A 15,669-nucleotide genomic window follows, 5' to 3' on the forward strand; every position below is an offset into this window, starting at 1 on the left:
TTAGCTCCCACAAAAAAGTGAGTACATGTGGTATTTCTCTAGTTTCTACACCCACTTATTTCACTTAATATAATTTTTTTCTAAGTCCACCCATGTTGCTGCAAATGGCAGTATTTCATTCCTTTTTATAGCAGAGTAGTATTCCATTGTGTAGATATACCACATTTTCTGTATCCACTCATCTGATGATGGGCATTTGGGCTGGTTCCACCTCTTAGCTATTGTAAAGAGTGCTGCAAATGAACACTGAAGGTCAGGTATACTTTCAACATGATGATTTCCATGCCTCTGGGTGTATTTCAACTTTCATTTTTAATCATTTGATGCTTTAATATGACAGCCTTTATTTAAAATGCATTACACCTTTGGGCCGACCCCGTGGCTCACTCGGGAGAGTGCGGCGGCCCTGGGAGCACCGAGGGATGGCCGGTGTGCTCACTGGCTGAGCACGGTGCAGACGACACCAAGCCAAGGGTTACGATCCCCTTACCGGTCTAGATAGATAGATTAGATAGATAGATTGATTAGATAGATAGATAGATAGATAGATGATAGATAGATAGATAGATAGATAGATAGATAGATAGATAGATAGATAGATAGATAGATAGATAGATGATAGATAGATAGATAGGATAGATAAATAAAATAAAATGTATCACACTTTTAAATAACTGTTCCTTTTAAAGTTTTTACACTTAAGTTTCAAAAAAGATATATGAGAGTATTTAAAATAAATCTTCCTATTCATGACCCTTCCCTTTAGATTATTCAGTATATATACGAACAACTGTTAAACCCTTAGTTACAGGTGCTTTCAAATATTTTAAGAAAGTTATTAATAGGAGTAACTCCTTAAACAAAACACTTGTTTTCCAATTTTTGTTAAAACCCATAAACACTTTATATTTGATTAAGACACGAACTCAGGGAACTTAACTGCTTCGGTTTTGATTTAAGTGGAAAATTTGGTTTCATTAATATTATTATTACCACTTCAGTTACTTAATGCTTTAATATTTAATTCGGATAACATGGATGAGGTAGATTTCTTAAACTTTAGGATCATCAATGTCTAATTTTTCCTTTGAACTTTACCATTCTTCTAAAAGATAACACAAAACTGTTTATCAGTAGATACACTTTTGCAGGATTTTTGAAGACTTCTCAAATCTTTTATACAATTAATTTTTAAAAGACGAACATACTATTAGCCTGCACAATCTGCAGAAAAAAGGAGTGAACTGTAAGGGAAAAGTACCATTTATTTGATTCTGTATACATTTATGTTTAAAGACACAAAAGGAAATTTTAAACAACCAAGGCAGTTCACCCCCCCAAAATATGTGCTTTTTTAAGCTTGTGTAATTTGGAAGCAAAATCGGACAGAAAACAGCATTTCATGCAAATTTTTATTCTGAAAGTTTGAATACAGACATTAAACCTAAACATAACCTTTCTTTTTCAATTAACATTAACAATTATAAAATTTACTATGAGAAATACTACTTTTCAACCTTAAGATGCAGAACAATTCATGGAAGGAAAATTATATAGGCCCTTCCTTCTGAAACCAACATATTTCTTTTAATAGTACTCAGGTAATATAGGAAAATAACATTTTAATTTTCTCCTTGGTATCCAACTAAGTTGAGTGTTAAATTTCAATATCTGCGTTGGCCTCTTCTGTCAGATCGGCTTCCCCCATAACCTCCTCCAGAAGCCCCACGACTTGAGCTACTGTATGATTCACGAGGAACACGGTACACTCTACCCACAGAAGATGGAAGACCTCGTTCTTGTCTGCCACCACGCTCACGACGCCTTGAATAGGTATCACTTCGGCTGCTTGAGTAACTTTCTCGATTTCCACCATTACCATTTCGTGCACTGTTATAATTATCATAGTGACTTTTTCCACGATAAGTTCGAGAGGACCCTAGTGCAGGTGATGCACCACGGGAGCTCCCTACAGGATCAGATCAAATAATAAAACAAACTACATTGAACAGTTTTCTGTTATTTTACTGTAATTGTAGTTAAAGTACTAAATATTTGCAAAACTTGCTTTTCTCTGCCTTTACTGCAGTAGTCAAAGATTTTAAGTTTAAAAGAAAGTCTAAGAATAATATTTTGGAGCTTAATAAAGTTTAAGCTTTATTAAGTTTTAACACTTGTTCAAATTTCCTGAAAATGGGCTGAAATTCTAACTTTTCATACTGTTAAACACTCTCATTCTTTTAAAAATGTTAAAATACTTTCTCTATAGTGAGTAAAACGATAAGACTGCCTACTTATCCTTAAAAGCAATCTGTCAGTTTAAATAACAGCAATTAAGATAATAATACAAATACTCTCAAACTAACCAAATGGCCATACTACATAGTTTTCCCTTTGTGAAAAAATTTCATTAAGACAACAATCTGGCCTGTTAAATATAATTCTATCATTTACAAGTCAAAACAGGACCTTACCATGACTTGTATACACATCTCTGTAAGAGCCTCCACTTCGATTTTCAGAATAATCTCTATCTCGTCTCCTTCCATAGCCATCACGATCACTAAATTTAAAAGAGTTGTAATTAATGTCAAAATTAACAACTTTAAGAATCTATTTGATAAAAACAGAAACTTTTATAGTACCTATACCGTCTAGAAGAATGTTCATCCCGGTAACTAGAACGGCCAATATCACGGTATGCATAATTTCTAGAAGGTGGAGCATAACCCTTGGTGTCTCGAGAACTCGGATAATCTCTGCCAGAATAATTTAAAGCAACAAATTAAAAAATAACAATTTCTAATATCCGAAACATAAACTCTTACAACTTAGCAACAAAAAGACAATAAAATTAAAAATGAGCAAAGGACTTGAACAGGTATTTCTCCTAATAAAATATAAGTGGCTGAAAAGCACATGCAAAGATGCTCTATATACTCATTAGGAAAAAACAAAACAAAAACAAAATGAGATACTATGCTTCAAACCTACATGTACCAAGCATTGAAGAAGATGTAGAGAAATTGGAATCCTGATATATATACTGCTGGTGGGAATGTAAAATGGTGCAGTTATTATGAAAAACGTTGGTGGTTTCTTAAGAAATTAAATAGTATTATCATTTGAATCAGAAATTTCAGTCCTATACACACAAAATAATTTTAAAAGGATGTTCTAATAGATACGAGGGTAACTTCAAACAGTTCATAAAAAAGAATTAAAAGACAATACAAAGCTTTCCATGAACTTTGTTTACAGCAGAACTACGACAGACACAACCAGAACAGATGAGTGGACGTATATACAATGGAATATTATTCAGCTGTAAAAGGAGTGAAGTACTGACACAAATTATAATGTAGATGAACCTTAAAACCATTATGCTAAGGGAGAGAAACCAGACATGAAAGGTCATGTATCGTTTGATTCCATTAATATGAAAAATGCAGAACAGGTTAACTCACAGAGACAGAGCACAGACTGCTATTTACCAGGGACCAACGGAAGTAATAAAATGAGTGTGACTGCTTTGTAGTGAGGTTTTACTTTGGGGTGATGAAAATGTTTTGGAACTAGACAGAGGTTGTTGTCATATAACATTAAATGTACTAAATTTGTCAGTGAATTGTTCAGCTTAAAATGTCTAATTTTATGAGATAAATATCTCAACAACAACAAAAAACAACTGTTTCATTACTTTTCTTTACCTATCTTTGGTAGAATAACCATCATCTCTTCGTGACCTGTAGTCATCTCTTCTAGAAGAGACTGGCTCTCGGCGTGGCACTCTGCCACGTGACACCGGACCTTTAATTTTAAAATGATTATATAAGTATCTCAACTTGAGAATGTCTCCAAGAAAAAAAATTCAAAACTGCTATTTTTCCTCTCTAAAATAATTTTAAAAAATGATCCATGTTCACTTCTACCTTTCAGTTTTAATTTTTAAATTTCTTCATTGTACAAGCTTGTAGGGTAGTTTGTTCTAATACATGAATACACTGCATAATAATCTAATCAGAATAGTTAGGGTATCTATCACCTAAACATTTACCATTTCTTTGCTGTTATAACATTCAAGTCCTCTTTCCTGGCTATCTTCAACCCTTTAAATGTTACTTCCAAATGTTTTAGCTTTTAACACCTTCTCTCCGAATATGCGTTTTGCATAATCTTTAAATTATCATCAGTAGATAGCACCCCAGAAATTGGAGCTAAATATAAGTAATCTTTGGCAACAATTTCCACATATTCAGTTATCAAATCTGCCTCCTTAATATATCTTACACGTCAACTTTTCTCCTCTACTTATCAGTCCTGTTTCGTCCACCTCTTCTCTAGATGACATCTTAGAAAACCTCTTAATCTTGCCCTACTGCGTTTGCATTCCTCATTATGTTTCTCTCCATATAGCGAAATTAGTTTTTCCAATAATTAAATCTTATGTTACCACACTGGTAAAAATTCTTGGATAGCTTTTTCAAAACCATGAAACTAAACTGTTGTTAAATTTAGTTTCAAAAACCAGTTCCCACTTCTCTCAGTATTTTCACCCTATTCTTTCAACCAATCATTTTCTTAAGACCACAAGATACTCCATGTCCTGTCTTGTTTACACATACCAACACTATAAAATACTCTATGACTGGTGCTTATTGATATAGAAAAGGTATTTACAAGTAACTCTAAAGTTTTAATCGACTATCCCATTATTTATCAGTTTCTTGTCTTCTGTAACCACCTCACTTTTTAATAAATTCGATATTAAAAGGTACACTTTCCTTTATATATCCTTATTTAATTCCTTCTTTAAAACTATATTTACTGTATGAAACTCTGTTCCTTTTTTCAAATGTCTTCCCTTTTCCGCTTACTCTCATTATAAGACTTCCAAATACACTGCATAGATGATATTTTACTTTGTCTATGACTCTGCTCATTTTACAGTGGATTTTTCCTTTATTAAATTACTAGCTTAACTATTTCACATGGATTTGTAGGAACCTATGGTTCCTTCAAGGCTAGTGCTGCTCACAAAGCTTAAGCCAAAGATTCATGCACAAGTGAAACATTCTTCATGATAAAGAATTGCTCCAGCCAAGCGATATTTTCTTTCTCCCTTATTTATTCTTTCACTTTTCATATAAGTGATGGTATTAATGGCAGAAAGAAAATATGTAAAACCTTAAAATTGTTTACTGAAGTTCATATGTATCCTTTCTTTCTCAAAGAAAATAATTTACCAAATCATGTTAAACCCATCTCCTATAACAAACACTACCTATTACTGAACTAATTAAATCGTAAATTCTTTATTCATCACCAAGTGGTTGGTTCTATCCTAATGCTGATGAAATAAAATGTATTAGCTTGTCTACTGTAATGATGGCCAATATTGATTTCTACTGCATATCTATCAATACTATTAAGGGCTCCTTTAAAAAAAAATTGAGGCGCTTTCAAAATGTAAAACTTTATCCTATAAATCCTATTTTCTTCATGTGCTTATTCTTAATTCTGATTTCTAGAAGTTGTCTTTCACTAATTTTTATGTTCTCACGGGCTAATCTAACAGAAATGTGCTGGCTTCTTGTATTCTGAAGTCAATAGCCAAAAATACATAATAGCTTCACTGATCTTTTACATATGAAAGATAAAATGAGCAATGGCAGTTTCAAGTTTCTACCATACCAAAAGTCAAATAACAATGCTAAATAAAGAATAAGAGACCCAACTAAAACACTTTCTTACTGAGGCATCACTAAATTACTAAATGCTATCCTAGATTATTTGTTCTTCTATTTGCTCCTCCTATTCATACCTTGTGCTTGATTTTTCAAATAATTTTAAGTATCCACTAAGAATCGTTATGTTAGGTTGTAAAAATCCCTGCACAATCCTAATGATTAACTTATGTCTTCCATACATTTAACAGCTAAGTGATCTTCTGACTTACACTAAACTTGAAACATCTGACCCCTTCAAGTCTACTTGTTAGCCTTATTTTCATTTTTTTAAAAAGATGACCGGTAAGGGGATCTTAACCCTTGACTTGGTGTTGTTAGCACCACGCTCAGCCAGTGAGCTAACTGGCCATCCCTATATGGGATCCGAACCCATGGCCTCGGTGTTGTCAGCACCGCACTCTCCTGAGTGAGCCACGGGCCGGCCCTTAATTTTATTTTTAAATATTACCTAAGACCACGATGATCTTTATTTGTGCTGAATGACAAAGAAATTTGTCTCCTATTTATCTAAGTATTCTCTTCCCAATGAGATCATTTCTGAGCAGAAAATACATCTTGTATGCCTTTATGTATTTTTTTGTATTCTCACACAACCAAATACAATGCCTTGTATGTAAGCATTACTGTGGTCTTAGAAAATGAACCAGTAAATTTTATATTGGGACACTAGGGCACATTAGCAAGGGAAGAACTCATGTTGAGATGAGGAGTGTTTCTACCATACTCTGCATTTAAAACAGAAGCTTTTAAATAAAGCACCATATAATGATTCAAAAAAAAAAAAAAAAAAAAACAGTGAATATCAAGTTTCAGTTATGGTTTATATTTAAATAATAGAACCAGATGGTCAAAATACAAAGTCCAACTACACGAAGATCACACAGGACATCATAATTTTTGTAAAAATCTTAAAAGCAAAAAAAGCCTAGTAATCAAAAAATGTTATCAGGAACTTTAAGAAAAACTAACAGGAATTCTGTAGCAAACATGATATTAAAAACAATGTTTTCTCCAATGTGATATTAATCACCTATTATATCTACAATTAGAAGTTGCAGTATTTCCTCACTACAAATCTGGAAATTTACCTAGTGAGGTGGAAAGTAATTAAGCTAGTGATCAGTAAATATGCCCATATACCTCTAACTATTTTCTCTCTTAAATTTAAAGTTAAACATCCAATCCTATACCTCATTTTCTTTCACAAAAAGTACTCTTTTCTTCGAGATAACTGTTACCTTTTCCTCCCACCTCACTACTGCTTCTTGCTGGAGTTGAAGGAGCAACTTTTTTAGGAGGAGGACCTCCACTTCTTGAAGATGGAGCTCTTTTAACTGGAAAGTGTCCCCCAGAAGAACTTACATTGAGATTAAGAGTATATCCACCATCATCTGTATTTAAAACTAAATCCTTTTAGTTAAAGAGCATTCATATTTTTTCAATAGCCAATATTTACTGTTTATAAACTTTTATTAAACTATTATATTCTTAATAATTCATATTTATCTAAACTAGTACAATTTAGTATTTCTTTATATAAAAAAACTCAGACACTTATGGTAAAAGTCAGTTTGGAAAATTCAGGATAAAAGCTCAAGAAGCATATTATATTCCTGTGAAAGAGAACAACAGAGAAAAAAATGAAGAGTGGAGAAGGAGCAGAAAGAACCCTATCACTTAAATATGTCTAAAATCTGGATTAAATAAAAATGTTTTTAAAAAATTAAAGATAAATATTTAATGATTATTTATCTAATGATACATAGTTCTGGCACAAAGAAAGCTTTTTCAAAACATGTTACAGGCATAAATAGAAATATCCAAAAAATCAAAAGGAAATGATGTGTCAGAAACATGCATTCTATGTTAGGTATTAAACATACAAGTCTTAAAATCCATTTATGAAATAATACTAGTTATGAACTTAGGCTATGCTCAATTTTACTGGTATTTAAAAATGAATACATTTATAAATGCAATTATAAATAATATAACTTTTTTATCTTTCTAACCAGACAAAAATTTAGATATATTCCAACACTTGGTACTGTCATAGGTGAAAAGAAAATTAAGATCCTCATACATTGTAGAGTACAACTTGGTAAACTTGATTTTCAGTATCATTTACTAGGAGAATTAACACCAAAATTATGTATCTTAAAATGGATCAAACCCAGCAATTTCACTTTATTAAACATCTCCAATGAATCACATTTGATTACGGAACTGGAAGCTACACGTTCTGATTTTCGAAGGTCAGTCAATAGATAAAACAGTAAAATTTGTTTGAGACATGGATTTTTTTTCCATAAATACGTTTTGGTTTTTTTATAAATGAAAAAAATTGAACAACTTACTTCCTACTGATGAAAAAGATGTCTCTGAAAATAATTCATAAATACCATTTTCAATCATCCTCCTCTCACACACTCACAGCAAAGACAAATACATATATATTTGTGAAACAGTGGTTTTTAGTCTTTTCCTGTGTCAAAGACACCTTTGAGGAACTAAAGAGAGTTCTAGATATTTCTCTGAATACAGTGTTTTTTACAGCATATCAATGTACTAATTCCTCATATCGAAATGACTAAGCAGATTTGCATAAATATTTGCAAACACATACACACAAAAAAATGCAAAATAATTCCTAAAATATGAAATACTATTTTCTGAATTTGTTGGTATTTTGAGTGACAAATTTTAATACCTGTTGTATGATTTTCAAAATTCCCTAATATTTTTATGATACAACTCATGTAAAGTTCTGGGCCACAACATGGAAAATTCTAATGTATGATCAATAGAAATGAGTTTTGCAGATAACTTGCTGAATGAGTACAGGCAATTAGTATTAATAATAAACTGGATTAATTTTAAATTTTTGGTATTTCAGTAAAGGGTGATTAAGATTTATTAATAAAGTTATTTACTGACTTTAGATATTACTTCAGTCATTGTTACAATTCTTTAACTCTTGAAGAAAACAAAAATTTCAGAGGTAGAAGTAGATTAGAGATTGAAGTAATAAAGAGAAGTTACTGCTTAACAAGTACAGAGTTTAAGTCTGGGGTGACAAAGAAGTTTTGGAAATAGTGGTATCACAGCATTGCAAATGTAGTTGATTTCACACAATGATATGTTTAAAAATGCTTAAAAGGGCAATCCTATATTATATATATTTTACCACAATAAAAAATAATATAATTTTGCTTGTAAATAATGTTAATTTTTTACACATAAAGGTGGTAAATAAAATTTAAGATATTTCTACATATTCAGACTTACTGTTTTTCAGTCCTATGGTTGCATACTTATATAAGGAAACATTACCCAAGTGTCCTCCACGTGAGGGACGCTCTCTTGCTCCTCCATTTCCTCCTCTAACATTTCTTGAATGGCCTCTGTTTTTTGGTGGTCTCCGCTTACCACCACTTTCAGAAGTTGATTTGTTGGCTTGCTCTACGTTAATTATTTTTCCATCCAAAGACTAAAAAGATCCAAGTATTATTATGAATAACATAATATGTCAAATTTAACTTGAACACAGTTACAAACTTACTTTTACTGCAAGTCTAATCGTGTTGATCAATGTCTTTTACCAAAGCAAACATGTGCTTCTGCAATTACTACATCCTTTATATTACCAAACTACAAGACATATGATGAGTAAACTCTGTTCATTAAGCCATCTAGCACAGAAGAGTATGCACTAGTTATTAAAAGTTCTTGAAATGTCCTCTAGTAATTAAATAAAAATAACAACCCCTCAGATATTCTGTAGGAGAATACAAAACGTCTATTATCCACAATGTATAAATCACTTTGTCTTTACACAAAGGTATTTCAAAAAGTTCATAGAAAGATTCAAGTTATCTTGTAATTCTATTTTTCCACAAACTTTCGTAAGTACCCTCATATCCGCACTATGTATTTAAAATTCTTAGTGTCGCACGAGTACAAGAAAGAATATGGCTCATTTATAAATTATTCAAAGTTATTTATTCCAAGTGATTATCATGTTACTCATTCTATATTTTTTTAAAGATGGATCTCCCACTATGATCTGCAGATCTGTATTTACTCTAGTTTTAACATTTTTAAAATTTTTATTTCCTCAATTAGGACCCAGTTTGGTGTGTGTGTGTGTGTGAGTGTGTGTATATATATATATATATATATATATATATATATTTATTTATTTATTTTATTTAATTTAATTTAATTTTGCTTTACCCATTTCTAATTTTGGCTTTAGATGTATCCCTAAAAAACAACTCTTGAATAGAGTCTCCAAATTCTTATTTCTTACAAATGCTTAGACATCTTAATTAATTTCACTATAACTTCCTAATGCTTAATCTTAAGAGATCAAAGTGATTTTTGTAAACATGATTCAGGTCATAATTCCTCTATATACAACGTTCTGGTAGCTTCCTATTATTTTTCGTAGATTTTAAATCGTAAATCACTAGAAAGATCTCTGGGCCCTTCTCCAAAAGTAACAGCCACACAGCCGGTTAATCGCACGTTGGGCCTTTATTTGCTATTTCTAGGCCCAAAATATTTCACTCACATTTGTGAACAGCTGCTTCCTTCCCAGTATTCAGAAGTCAGCTAAAATTCTTTAATCTTCTTATAAAAAAACACTGTCCACGCCCTGCAAGCTCTAACTTACTTACTTTATTTTCCTTTTTAACATTTATATGTATATACTTATATTTCTTTTTACTTCTATATTTCTTTTCTTTTAGCCTACATACATGTACTCAAGAAAACAGGTACTAATTTCATATCTACAGTTGCTATATTAATGCCTAACACACACAATAATCACACAATAAAATATCTTTTGAAAGAAGAAATGGAGGAATGTCCACACAAACTACCTGTTCTTTTGCTTGAAAACTAGGGGAAAAATTATCAATTACTATTCTTTAGACTTATCTCTGTATCTAACACAATGATAAGGCAAACCCAACTTTCAGTTTCTACCAAACATTAAAATATGAAAGGTAAGAATCCATAAAAATGTACTGTCTGCAACGTACCAGGAACTGAGATATATAATACAGAAATAAAGGCAATTACCATACATATTCTACACTAAGAGAACTTAAAAAGCACTAAAAACAACTTAACAATAAAGAAATTAGTATATGGTACAGTGAGTATAAAATACTTGTAATACAAGTGTACTAAAAATCAGTTCATGGAATTGAAATTATCGATTCAATTATCTTTCAATTCTCTTTTTCCATGAACTGTTCAGTGTACCCTCATGTAAGACAGGGGAGGGGTATAAGACCTCTGGAGAAAATACACAACGTAAGTTCAGTTTTTGAAGGAGACTGTTATTTGTGATGAAGATACAGACAAGAGTAATTCTCAGTAAGTCCAAAAAAGAAAGCTTAAAACACATTATAGTTTATTCGGGAGAACTTAAAGAATAAAAGGACCACAAAACAGACTTGGATAATGTAAGGAAAAATATAAATGTTAAGTGGCCTGACAGCAATGATAAGAAGTTCAGCCTTTAATATAATCACTGAAAAATTTAAAGGGTATGTCCTCAGAATTTAAGATCTGAAAGAGCAAAGACCATCTGCTAGATTAAAGTAAGTCTTCAACCAATACTGTAAAATGAATAATCAGATATATACATTACAAAATTCATTCAGGTCACAGGATGAAAACTTTTTGAGGAGAGAAGAGCAAAGTAAGGAGTGCCAATTACTTATTCTGATATCCACCTTCATCAGTTTGCCTACACTACACTCCCTTGCTGCAAGAACCAATCACCTACCTATTTAAATATAATGTAACTACTGAAACAACATTTTCAAGAATTTTTTTTTTTCCCTCAAAATAATGGGCAGTAGTATTCGCTACCTGTAAATCATTTTTTGCTTTCTAGGCTATATAAGTACTTCTGTTAAGTACAATAACTTTTCATAAACAGTAAAATTTCTCTTACCATTTTCTGTATGGTAAGAGGGACTTTTGTAAGGATTTCTTCTAAGTTCTAAAGCTCGCTAAAAGACAAAAGTCTGTTTACCCTATACTGGAATAGTAACATAAAAATAGGTTTAATGTGTATTACTTAACATGTTTATTTCAATCCCCTTTTAATGACACTTGTGAGAATTTATGGGACAAAAAGAACAATGGCTACAGAATTTTGGTTCATATGGCATTATGCTACCTTAAAAAAATTAGGAAAATGGAAAAGATCTAGAAATACTATTCAATGACGAACAGAGCTAGGACATTATTAAGACCCTTACCTTTCCATTCATATCTATGATAGTTTGCTTAGCATCTTCAGGGTTCACAAAAGTAACAAAGGCATAGCATCTGGACTTCCTGGTTACTGGATTCTTCATCAAAAGAACTGTAATACATGCAAATATTTTAAATTTATATAATTTATTATATAATATTTAACTTTTTGTATTTTCAACATTACTCTCCTTAATTTCTCACAGTCTCTTTAATTTGACCTCCTAGACATGGCATAGAACCAACCATCTGAAACTTATTTAACACAACAACAAAACAAACATATTTCATTTAATTACTAGTACTCTAAATATAAATAGGAGATAACCTTTCAGTCAGTCTATCTCATCCCACTTCATAGCCTACCTCCACAGAACATTCATCGTTGCTTGTTTTCTTTTCTCAGTGATAGGGGAACTTTAAGGTAGACCCGTCAACCATGACAATTAGTGATTTCCCAGTGTGAAACAGAAATGAAAAGAAGTCATATAAATTTCAAAAAACAAAAAAATTTAATCTAGTTGCTCAATGGAATATATTTATAATGTATGTTTTCTTTGAACAGATAAATATATATATTTGTTGGTTCTAAAAATTACCTTCTAATATGGGACCATGTTTCTCGAATACTGCTTTAAGAGATTTTTCACTGGTCTCTGCACTTAAGCCTCCTATAAAGAGCTTCCCAGGATGATCCATTTCTACTTCCTCTCTATAAGTAAAAACATATCTTTGTTCAGATAGCAAAAAATAAGCCAAAAGAATCAAATTTTATTACATACTGTGCTTAATGACATTTTAGTGTGTTACCTAAAAATAAAAACGTGAAGCATACAGAGCAAAAGTAACACTGACCTAATGCACAAATTTTCCATTTTTTGTTAAGTATCTGATAAAAATTTATATGTAAATATTAAATGGTAAAGGCTGTAATTCTTTTGGGACACAACATGCAGGGTGCCGCTTTTTAAATTAAATTTTCAATTTATAAATAATTGTATATATTGATGGGATACAATAGGATGTTTTGATATCTGTACAAGTGGGCCATGGTTACACCAAACTAACATTTTTTTGTAGTAAGAACATTTAAAATTTATTCTTTTCGCTATTTGAAATACAAAACAGACTATTAGTACCTATGGTCACTCTGTACTTTAAAAAATAATACAGCAAAAAACAAACAAAAAAAAAGATAAAGCAACACAAAATGAACTGCATTGTACCTATCTAAAAACTAATACTGTAAATTTTACAAAATGTACATAAAATACCGTAAATATATTTCTGAATTTCCCATCTCCTCTTATTTATCTTTGCTGAACACAAATACTTTCATTTGCTTTATTTATTTTAAAGAAAATATAACTTTATTATTATTTTTTTACATTCTAGGATGTTGTCCTGCAGCAGTTGGGAGCAAGGGGGAGAGGGGAAAGGGGAAGATGGGATGGAAGGAGGAAGAAAGAGGAGGTGCGGGATTGAAGCCTGTGGCACCCCTTCATTCCCACAGGGGAGACATGGGGCTTCCAGCGTAGCTCAGTAATACCCGGGCTGGGTGCAAGAGGACAGGGGTGTGTGGCAAAAGCCCTTGTTCCCCAGTGTCCCAGCTCGGAATCAGGGCTCTTCTTGCTGGGCTTGGCAGTTACTGGGCTGGTTACACATGGGGGAAGGGGGAGGAGGAAGGTGAAGGAGGAAGGGGGGAGGAGGGTGGACCAGTGAGGAGAAGGGAGGAGGAGGGGGGAGAGCGAAAGGGGATAAGGGGGGAGGAGTGAGGAGGAAGGGAAGAGGAGACCGGGAGGGGGAAGAGGGGAAGGAGGGAGAAGGGGAAAGGAGGAGGGGGAAGAAGGCAGGAGGGGGAAGAAGGGAGGAGGGGGAAGGAGGAGAGAGAGGGAGGAGGAGGGAGGGGGAAAAGGAGGGGAGGAGGGGTTGAGGGGGAAGAGGAGTTCTATGGGGGAGGGGGAGGAAAGGGATGGGGAGGAGAAATGAAGGGGGGAGAAGGGGGAGAGGCCGAGACCCTAGACTAGCCAACATCCTAGGTCGGGAGAGGCTGGAGCCTGGATTGCTTCCCGCAGTGGCTCCACTCATTCGTTTTAAGTTAATATTTCTCTTACCCAAAGTTTATAAAACGTATTTAAAGTACTATGTCATAAAAGAAAGGAGAGAACTTAAGGCTTTTCTGAGAAAATTTAAATTATGGTCATATGTGGTCCTACACTTTCACATACCAGTTAAACTGACACAATTTACAACACATGTCAAAATTTGACTAAGTCTGTAAAGCAAATAATTCCGTCATATGACGACTAACACTGCAAATTTTGAATCACAGCGATTAAGTATCGTGAGTATATTTTTCAATTATGATTGCATTCACACAGAAAAGCCGTTAAAAAAAAAAAGGCACAAGAAACAAAATGGCGCCCTAGCTTTACGTCCAACAAAAGATCCATTTCTAACCGCCAAAACACGACTAGAAAATACGAGTACAAAAAGGATTAACAGCAAAGATGCTCTACGAATTTAACCAAGACCAGTTTTTTAATCCCACTAATCAGTTTCCTATTCAGAATTCCCTCCCACAACCATATACCCAACATCTTAAACCCATTCTCCAATCGTGGACAAAATGCAGTAAGTTCGCTGGCTTTTTACATTTAGGAGAACAGAAATTAAGGGAACTTAAAATAGACTGATAACTCCAATTGCTCCACATAAACATGTACATAGATATACGTACATACGCACATGGAACTTTCTCGTACTGTATTTCTCAAGATTTTCTGAAGAAGTCTGAGAGAGAAATTAAAACCTGACCTACTACATTTATTCTATTCACAGATTATTCAACTACTAACTCTTCCTCAGGAGGTCTAAATCTATCTTTTGTACCTAAAATTCCGAATTCCTTACCTCTTTCTCCGCCACAACGGCCTACCACATCGAGCCGCCATTACCCGCTACTCTAAGATCAAACACAATCCCGTCAGTTATATATGGAAGTGGTAACCCGGATGTAACCCCCTGCTGAATCACGGAGTACGTAGGGAATGAAGAAGATAGAAAGTGGGGGACGAGTGATCCAAAAAACTTGTGAATGAAAACCCTAAAGATAGTTGAAAGGTCGAAATGTATTTCCGATTTTATTTTTATTATTTTTTCCAGTTGTCTTAATGTGAACAAATGGCTGGAAGTATTAAATTGTTATTATGAAATAGTCAATCATGATTTCCCCCCCTCTTCAGTATTGGTAATAGGCTCACCCTCACATAGTGTCTGACTATCTTGTGTTTTTAAAAAATGTGCAAAATAAAAATAAGAAATAAATTTAAAATGTTAAATGCATGCAAAAATAATCATATGAAAAACATTAGTAATAATGAAAAACAATAATAATATGAAAGTCATTAATGATAATGAAAGACTTTTGTGAAAATGAGAAGAAAAATTAGGAATCCAAAGCTTCTGTATTTTTGTTGCATAAATACTTAATCACCAGTTTTCTTTTTCAGTAGGAAATGCCATGATTTGACCCAAACTTAAGACATTAATAAGAATAACAAATCCAAGTGAGACAGTTCGTCTGTCTTAAATCTTTGTAAAATAAACAGCATCCTTAATAAACAGAACTCTGTTA

General features: G+C 32.9%; 1 protein-coding gene across 1 annotated transcript; it reads right to left on the reverse strand.

Moving 5' to 3' along the window:
* Positions 1-1,664: 1,664 nt before the first annotated feature.
* Positions 1,665-14,986, reverse strand: LOC134368968 (RNA-binding motif protein, X chromosome-like). Its single transcript, XM_063085202.1, has 9 exons — positions 14,946-14,986; positions 12,632-12,744; positions 12,038-12,144; positions 9,084-9,240; positions 6,989-7,141; positions 3,711-3,810; positions 2,646-2,771; positions 2,475-2,563; positions 1,665-1,969 (listed from the first exon to the last, which is right to left on the reverse strand). Exons 1-9 carry the CDS (start codon positions 14,984-14,986, stop codon positions 1,665-1,667), a joined length of 1,191 nt encoding a protein of 396 aa, XP_062941272.1.
* Between the last annotated feature and the right edge of the window lie 683 nt (positions 14,987-15,669).

This window comes from Cynocephalus volans, chromosome Y (assembly GCF_027409185.1).
Source record: "Cynocephalus volans isolate mCynVol1 chromosome Y, mCynVol1.pri, whole genome shotgun sequence".
Taxonomy (NCBI): Eukaryota; Metazoa; Chordata; class Mammalia; order Dermoptera; family Cynocephalidae; genus Cynocephalus; species Cynocephalus volans.